The 9,885-nt window shown below is 35.1% G+C and overlaps 1 protein-coding gene across 3 annotated transcripts in view; it reads right to left on the reverse strand.

Annotated features, from left to right (window-relative positions):
* COL5A2 (collagen type V alpha 2 chain) overlaps window positions 1–1,061 on the reverse strand; it is a 135,484-nt gene extending 134,423 nt beyond the window's left edge. The window contains exon 1 of one of the 3 annotated variants that reach the window (XM_015596548.2): window positions 696–1,061. In XM_015596548.2, the coding sequence (XP_015452034.1) occupies window positions 696–792 (97 nt within the window). In that variant the 5' untranslated portion in view covers window positions 793–1,061. Of the gene's footprint in view, window positions 1–537; window positions 658–695 lie in introns of those variants that run through there. The other 2 variants (XM_025039437.1, XM_025039438.1) reach the window with 2 other exon arrangements.
* Window positions 1,062–9,885: the final 8,824 nt, after the last annotated feature.

A 9,885-nucleotide genomic window follows, 5' to 3' on the forward strand; every position in this document is an offset into this window, starting at 1 on the left:
CCGATTTCCTGCCTTCCACCATCCAACAGGGAACCACTACTGTCCTGATAATCAAGTCAGTAGGGTGGGAAAATACCACAGTTTAAGAAATCTGGCTTCTATCAGCCTCTGTCATGGAGAAATAAAGGAGACTGTCTCTCAGTAAGCAAAAGCGATTTTAAGATCACAAATGCAAATGGGAAAGAAGTGAAAGTCTGTAAAGAGAAAAGAATAAAGAGCCAAAGACAAAGAAAAAGCGGTTATCAGAGTGGCTGCAGAGGTTTTTCTAAACAAAGAATTTTATGAAGCAGCAGAAGTTCCGTACAAAAATGACTCCACCCTACCCAGCTTTTGCTGCGACTTTTCTTTGCTCTGAAAACTCCAGCCCACACAACTCCTCTAACTGGAAGTGCCTTTAGTGCTCCGTTTAAAAGCATTCTTCTTTTCTTTTAAACTTCCCATTCTCCACATTCAAGCAAAAGGACTTATCTTAGGTTTCCCCAGAAACATTCAGTAGTATACTCTTCCCAACAGCAGATGTAGAAGCTATGGACTTACAAATATCCCTATTGTCCTCCGAGCTGCTTCCAGGTGCTGTCAGCCCCCTTTTAAACTTCAAACCAGAACCTCCTCTTCGTGCTCTTCCTGAGGCTTAACATTCCTCCTATTTCCCCAAACCTAGCAATAAACACGAGCAAAGCTAACGGCAAACTCACCATCTTCGTCTTCTTCCTGGGCTTTTATTGAGACAAATTGCACTAATAAAACAGTAAGGATGAGGAGAGGTCTTGCTTCCACCCAGTTTACCATCATGTCTAAACAGTAGACATGTGGGTCTCCTGGGAGTAAAAAGTAGATTCTAAGGTTATTGTAGCACCATGAAGTCAACTGCGGGCTCTTCTTTCAGCACCAGCCCCAGGGCAGCCTCTGCAAACCCCCTTTTTCAGCACCAGCTCCAGCACAGACTGCGAAAACTTTTTTCAAGCGATGCAGCTTTAAATAGGAAGAATGCTGCCTCCACTTCTTTTCCTGCCCCTTTTCAGCTTGTTCAGGCTCATAACCATCCAGTGTCTGCCAAGCAACGGTCTGATTGATGGTAAACAACCAAATCAGAACATGAGCCTCTGTGCCTTAAACTGTCCCTATTGCATTTATGTTTTAAACATAATGGGGCTTAATCACAAAAATAAATGTTTATTTCTCTCTTTTTTTTTTTTTCTTTTAAGAAAATCTGTTAGAAGAAAAGAGTATCCTCCCCTCCCTAACCTTTCCCCTAGACACACAGCCCTTAACTTTTTCCCTATAAGCTGAAAAAGACATTAGGGAGGCAATACAGCCTTTTAGCCTAGTTTTTGGCATCTAGAAAATTCAGGATTCTTGTCCACCTTACACTTTCAAAGGATCAAATTTTAACCCTTTCTTTTGACTAAAGAGGAAGTATACATGTCTCCTTGCCAGATTATGTTTCTTTTCCCAGATTCTGGAAAGGGACTATTAAAACTGTCTCCAGGTAAAGTCCAGGTGAAGAAACTGTTTTAAACAAATAAATCTGTAATGCATTATACCTTGAATTAAGGTCCTCTCCTTGTCTTTCTATCTCTCTTACGTAGGGGGCCACATCTGCAGATCCCAGAGAATATTATTATGTAGAAAAATAGTCTACTATGCTAGCATAAAGGAATGGGAAGTACACTACATTTGGATGCAGAAAGCCTCACTTCAAATATCAGCTCTGCCGCTCACCAATTTTGTAAACACAAAGTCCTTTATCTCTGTGTGCTCCAATTTTCCCATCTGAGTAAAGGGCTTTGCCCTGACCAGTGTACAGGGTTTAGTGACACTAAAATGAGTAATATATGATTAAATTCCAAATCGCAAAGAGCCACATAAAAGTAGATGGTGGTGTTATTATTCCTAAACCGACTTTTCCAAGAATACGGTAGTCTCAGTTGCGCATGCCACTTAAGAGCAATATCATGAACTTTTGAGCCACATTTGTGCTTGCCAGGATCTTAATGACCTCAGAGTATTCTATATAATCTAATACATTTGCTACCTTGAGTCTACCTAGAATCAGAATGGCTGTTCTGTACAATGCAGGTGAGTCGACTGTCTATAATCTCAGCAGTGAGCAGGTACCCTGCACTGTGCTAAGCACTGGGTGGGAAAGGATGACACAAAAGAAATAAAAGGCATGCCCACTGTCTTCAAGGAATACATGCAGACACTAAGAAAATAAACATGAAACAAATAAATATAAGCCAAAGCATATATTGTGAGGTGCATTAAGCCCAGTACAAACTCAGAGAAAGGAACACAGTGTAGGGTGAGATTAGTAATGCATTATTATTACTTTTTCTTAATAGAAGAAGTCCAAGAATCTTTAGCTTTGGAACTAGAATCTCTGGAGAAGTATTCCAGAAGTATTCCAACTTTCCAAGTAAGCAGATCTAACCCCATAGCTTTTATTTTTACTTTTCACTTAGGTTTGCCTCGTTTTGATTATTTCCGTCACTACCACACTGTTCCGCAGGGGTGGCCTGCTCTCACTAAAATGAGTGGACTGAGCAAGAATCAAAAGTCAACCTTCTACTAATTTTTTCTAGAATATCTGAGACAGACCAAGACTTGAAAAACACCTTGGTAAATATTCAAAAAGAGTATTAGGAAAACAATTGCAGGGAAAAATTTAATTATTCTCTTGGCATGCCAGACATAAACATCTTATTACCAAAGGGATGGCACAATTTTCAGGCACCTTGTATGGAATCTTAACTGAAGTGCAGAGACAAAAGGCATTTATGGAGAAGCTCCAACTCTCAGTATTCTAGATGCTGAGGAAACAAAGATGATAAGATCGCAGGACTTATAGCAGAATCAGTATACATAAATGCTCAGTGCTTGCTCAGACCAGTATTTCAGTATCTGTTATTAGAATGGTTATTATCAGCTCATCAATACAGTCATTTTACATTTAAATGTAAACAGCTTTTATAAGAAAGATAGATGAAAAACACAATCAACCTCTCACAGTTCCCTCCAGTTTCAGTGTCTTCTTTCCAGCTACCAAAAGCACATGGTATGACAGGGCCATGGAAAACATTTGCAGGAGAACTGAGTTAAATTAGCATTCTCTCTTATTCTTGCAAGTTTTGTGACTTGGGCTTTTCTACTATGTTTTGCTTTGGGATCCTACATTCAATTTAGGAAACAGTAAAGCATACATAGGTGTTGACCAGGTGTGTCTGCTTAGTAGATGTGACTGCATTCGGGAAAGAGAACTTGACCACTTCTTAGTTCTTGAAGAACTGATGCCAGGCCTCAGTGCTTGAGTGTGGAGCTCAGAAATCTATTGCAGTTCCAACGAAACCCATTTCAAGTGAACAAATTATAATAACATATGCCTAGTGGGTAAATTTTTTTATCAGTTCTGTTTTTCACAGCAATCCTGAAAGTTATTTATTTTTCTCAAGTCACATATAAGGAACTATGGTTTAAAGTTTACCTGTTCAAGTTTACTCAGCTAATAAGTGGGAGACTTAGGATTTTATTTCAGAGATGTCTAACTCTAAAGCGAATGGTCTCACTGCTTACTCGCTCTTAGATTTACCTGACACCAATACTTCCAATCTCAGAAGAAAAGGTGTCTCGGTGCCCTCCACGATTGATCCTTCCTTCTGCACTCTTTTTTTTTTAAGTTAAAGTATAGTTGACATACAATATCATATCCCTCTGTACTCTTTGTCACTCCCCTCCACATCTCCTTCATTATACATTACACTCTAAGGGCCCCCTACATCATCAGAGCCCAATTTCTAATAGAACTTGACAACTGAACAGCCATGAGAAAAGTGGCAATGAGCATAAATAAAAGTGATTCTAAGATGTCAACCCCAGAAGATTAGCAAAATGATGGTTCTAGTATAACAAATATCTAAAGGAAGAGACACTGGTACTAGAATAGAAGAGCACATAACTGAGTAGGTGCATCTCTGCACTTATACAGTATGAAATAGCATAACCATAATTTTTGAACGGAAAAATATTGCATATTGTTAATAGATTCTCTTTCTGGCTAAAGCTACTGTGAAAATAATAATCATGACAATAACAATAATGGCTAGGATGCATTAGGTACTTCCTATGTGTCAAATACTATGTAAGCACTTTTTATGTGTTAATTAACTTAATCCTCAAATAAATGCTATAAGTTATTATTTCTCCTGTCTTACAGATGAAGAAAGGAAATGGAAGCTCACAGAAGCTAAATAACTTGCATCGAGTCATATGTCAAGAATGACTAGATCCAGGTTGTACAGCCTTTTCTAGCTGTACAGCCTTTTCCCTTAGCATGGTTCAAAGGAATTATATGATGTTTATTTTCTTAACTTAAACTCTGTCACTAATTTTTTTTAAATAAATGATAATACTGAGAGAATCCCTAAAATGTCTTTAGTGTAATATCTTTTCAAGTAAATATATGAACCAACGAATTTAATTATAAGTGTTCTCTATATCCGAACTTCATAAATATATAAATATTCAAATAAATACCATTATTTGAATATTTGTACTAAAAATATACCTTTTTACATTTAGACACAATTAAAAATATTTTCTTTTTAGTATTAAAATTTTTTAAATTCTTAAAATATGAACTTTCATTTTAATCTGGGTGTTTATATTTTAGCATAAGTCATATTTTGAGAAAAGTGTACAATTTTACATTTTAAAATATTGTCTTGTTTCCTAAGGCGATCAATAACATTTAGCAGTTATAGAGAGTCCTCTGACCAAAATCATAAATGACCTGATCAATAATGTTGGCTTGTATAGCACCCTACTTTTCGCATACTGTTCGAGCACACACATACTCTTGGAGACTCACAATAACCCAGTAAAATTATATGAGCAGAATGATCATCACCATTTAATATTGGGATTGAGAGAGATTAAGTGATTTTTTTCAGAAGTCACACAGTGCAAACAACAGTCTCAAATATAGTTTTCAAACTTCTACCACTCTATCCACTGTACCTCATAAAAATTAAACTATAATCCAAATTTTACTAACTAGGAAAGTAGCATCAAAAGAATCTGCGGACTGGGGATCTATACAGTATGGTAACTACAGTTAATAATAATGTATTGTATCCTTGAAATTTGTTAAGAAAGTAGGTTTGAAGTATTCTCACTCAAAAAATAAAAAATGATAACTATGTGAGGTGATAGATGTGTGAATTAACTTGACTATAGTTATTATCTCACAATGTATACATATATCAAATCATCACATCGCATACCTTAAATGCATATAATTTTATTTATCAATTACAGCTAAATGAAGCTGGAAAAAAGGTAATAATAATGATGATGATGATGATGATGATAATAATAATAATAATGTCTGCAGAACCATAATGATTATGAGCAGAGACTCTGAAGTCAGACTGACAGAGTCCACTTGGCCATACCACTTACCAGCTGGGCGACCATGCAAACACTGAATGTCTTCTCTGCAACTCAGTTTTCTCATCTGCAAAATGAGAATAAAAATATTATCTACCTCACTGTATTGTTTTGAGGATTAAATGAGTTCATATTTGCAGAGCTCTTAAGACAATGTCTGACATAAAGGTAATATTGTATAAGTGATGATTAAATAAAAATAAGTACCTGTGTTAGTGCTTCTTTAAAAAAAACATAATTTGTCATCAGTTTAAAATTTAATAATTAAAATTTACTTAAAGATCAAAACCCAAGGGAACGAGAAGGAAGTTTAATTATCGACCACTATATGCCCAATTCAGTCCCCCATTTCGTTTTTTTCTATAATATGTATTAAGGCATGCTTTAAATAGAGCAAAATTCACCTTTTTAAGCATATAGTTCTTTGAATTTTGACAAATGTATACAATCATATAACCACCATCCAATCTAGAGAATATTTTCTTCACCCACAAAAGGTCCTCCATTTGAAATCAATCTTCTCCTCCCACCCCTACCCCGGGTACCATTGATCTGATTTCCATTCCTACAGCTTTGCCTTTCCTGACTGCTGTATAAATGAAATTACACAGTATGTAGCCCTTTGTGTCTGGTGCTAAGATTCATCCATGCTGTTACATGTATCAGTAGTTCACTCGTTTTTAAAAAGTCCTATGTTTACATGTTTTTTTTGAAAATCCCTCATTCTTAGCCATTAATCCATTATTTATTTATTAAGCCTAGTAAATACTGAAGCATGGATGATTGTTTGTATTGGAATAGACAATTCTCTGCAGCTAAAATGAGAGTCTATGAGTCAGGGCTTCCCCGAAGGGAAACATTTTAGATGGCAGGACTAGGTACAGGCTACAAAGGGGAAACTGTCTAAAAACTCAGTGACACCAAAGCCCATTTATACCAAATGAGTTTGCTATGCTCCATATATTGCTTTAAAAAAATTAAAGGTCGAAGATTCTCAAGCTGTTTCTCAACAAAATGAGGAGTCATTCAGCCTTCAGACTCTGAGTTCTCACATTGCTGAATTGACATTTCCCAGAGGTCTGGGAAATGTGTCCTTGATATGGAGGGTAAGGAAATCAATATGACCTATTTTATCACATTTCACAAGTCCATCAGTATTTTGTTTAATATTTTAAAATTTTCCTGTGCACTAGGGCAAACTATTCCTTCAGCTCCTTCAGTAACTTCAGTTTTGTTTTGCAGAACTGTGGAATTCTCTGTCTTTGAAAGGAAATGCAGAAAGTTTTTGTAAACTGGCTCTTCAAAAAGGATAGTGTTTTATCTAAAACTGCCATTTTATGTGTCATTTATGTTGTAGTTTTGTTTTACATTCATATCTGTGTTCAATGTTTGAATAAAAACAATTACACCAGTTATCAATGTCAGAAGTATTCAATATCAATTTTTTAAAATACTCTTTTAGACAATCTATGAGTAATAAAAAGATTCATCACTATCTTCCTCTGCCAAATGTAGATATATCAAATAAGAAATGGCTAGCTGTGGTCAAGTGTTAATGCTGAAAAGTAGAAACTTCTGTTCACAATCCCTACTATCACAATTCTTTATAAGTATGTTACTAATCATTAAGAAGCTCACATGACATTATTGATTTGAAAATATATGATACATTTGGATTATAATTTTTATTTAAATACCTTAAAGTAATCAATGAGTTCACTTTGGTATAAATATACAATTATGAATAAAGATAAGCTCTGACCACAGTAATTGAAGTCTTAGTAAATATTAAAATTAGTCACTATGTAGCCAAGTTTTTCAATGTTGTAAACACCACAAGGACCCAGTGGTTCATTGATCATACTGCTTAGAAATCAAGAGCATTCTGTATATTGAGCTTCCATTGCCATAATTACTATTTAAATAAAACTCGTGGATATCTGTCCACAAAACACCCACACATACAAAAAGAGGTGGTGAACGAGCACTTCGTAAACCTGACTTTGAATATCTTCTTAAGTTATTGCAGCCACATAAATCTGAGTCCTCCTTGACAGCCAAATACAAGAACATTAAATCCTCCTGTGATCACTCACTATAAAAAATGGGTTATTATTCCTACTACATATAAAGTACTAAAGCAGGTTTCCCCGATTGGAAAGTATATTATTTTAAAGTTTTTTTGTGTGTGTGGGTATTTTTTGTTTTTTGTTTTTAAGTATGTGACTGATATCTCATGAGATTTGGAAGAACACATGGATCTCATTTTCTTGTTGTACAAAAACTTACTTTTGTTTTCTCTGGAATAATTGCAATCATAAGATATTATTGGATGAGTGAGATTTTATAACTATGCCTTGTCTTCTCTTTCAGCATCATCTCTACTTCAATGATTTTGAAATGAGAGGAATCTGGAAAATTGTTCCTGAAACATCTGAAGTCTCTTTTCCATAAATATAATATATAGCTAAAACAATCAAGGGACATTTAGGACATTTGGCAATTTTTCCCTAACTAAAATTAAATTTACACACATTTATCTGTAATTTGTGTCTTGGAGTCAGTCTCTAAGGTCTATCAGTGGGCTTCAGAAGCCACTAAATTCACTAAATTTATTCTACATTCTGCTCAATTTTTATCAATCTGTTAAAAATCTCCACATTACTTCAATTATTTGGGACATGGAAATCATCAGTAACAGAAAGAATAAAGAAGTTACTGGGCTCCTAAGGCATGAGCATCAGCCACCACACTCTCATTTCAAATGTGCCTTGCTCAAGGAAGAGAGAGTTCTTGTTTAAAAAGTTATATGCAGTTCAATATAATGTACATTTGTTGAGAGATAATTTTGAGGATGCAAATATATATAGGATGTAGTCCTGGCCCTCCAACAGCTCACCTGGTTTGGTGATAACAGACACAAGCACTGAGGTCTATAATCCACATAATACTTGAATGAATTCTATTATACAAGTACACAGAACAATGGAAGAACAGGGTAAAGGTAAAGAAACTTAGAAGGAATATGAAAACAATTTATGGTTGTCATGGTATTTTAGCAGAGCTTCAAAGAATGATTAACATTCCAGCAAAGAATGGGTGAAGGAAGGTTAGGGAAGACAAAGAGGGAACATTCAAGTAATTTAAAGAAATTGTTAGTAGCCCAGCACAGTTAAATCATAGCCTACTCAACACTACAAAGTAGAGGGAGTGAGACAATATTTTTTAAAATATGAAGTATTTACAGTAAAGGACATGGGGAAAAGGGTCAGGAAATATTTAAAAGCCAACTACAATAAATCCCAACCTTAACAATTCCTTCATCTTTTAATGGTCTAGTCAGTATTTTAAGATAATATCTATGTTAATTACTACATTTCAGGATACTATAATTTTTTTATGATTTAGCCAACTAATAAACTACTGAACTGGATTCTCCAGAATGCTCTGTCATCAGAGAGGGACAGAAGGACATCAATACTGTCTCCATATCTTTACTCTTATAGTAAAAATAAGTAATTTCTAATACTCTGCACGGTTTTGTTTCTTGTAGAACCACACCCATATTTTTGCTTCCAAAAGAAGACATAGCTCAAGAAAAAATGTGCATGAATCAGTAACCATACATAGATTCGAATTCTGTTTTTTACATAGCAACCTCATCTTATTTCTTAAGTTCACTCCAAAGTGGTTTTTAGAATCCTGAGTCAACATAGCAGAGAGAAGTAGAAAACACAAATCTACGGGTCCCTCTCTTATCTAAGTCTGTGAGTGTTACAAGCCCTATAACATATTTAGAAAGATAAATACAGTTTCAAATTCCAAGTACTGAAGAAAGGGAATGAATAGCCAGTATAATCAAAGTAATTTTAGGTTTTAAAAAAAGGAAACTATCAAAACTCATCTTGAGTCATTAAGAACTTGAAGTGTGATGTCTCTGAAAGGACCATTATTCAGAATAGTATCTCTGGCAGTAGTGGGCCATGGGAAACAGCCTCTGACTAACCACTTGACCTGAGAAGAGCCCCATACGTCATCAGAGATCAATTCCATGTTTGCAGATGGGATAATGAAATGCCTCTTCTTCTTTCCAAGTATTGTTACTGGGAACAATTCATGAATTAGTTTTATAAATTCTAAAAATTAATACAATGTAAGCTATCATTTGTATTATTATTACTACATTTAAGGGATGATTAAACACAAAAAGACTGAAAAGAACCTTACTCAATTTTTTGCTTAAGAATGAACAGTTTTAGATCCTGAAGTTATTTTTAGCCATTAAAAGTGTATTTGCAACGGGTAAAAGGACAAGACAAGTGAGCAATGTAATGTTCCTTGGTTTGGCAGGGTTCCCTTCAGAGTGCTAAGCTCAGAAAGAACTTCCAACTAGAGCACTGATCTAACAGGATGAGCTAAGAGGAGAGAAAATTTGGA

This window comes from Pteropus alecto, unplaced genomic scaffold, assembly GCF_000325575.1.
Source record: "Pteropus alecto unplaced genomic scaffold, ASM32557v1 scaffold3, whole genome shotgun sequence".
Lineage (NCBI taxonomy): Eukaryota > Metazoa > Chordata > Mammalia > Chiroptera > Pteropodidae > Pteropus > Pteropus alecto.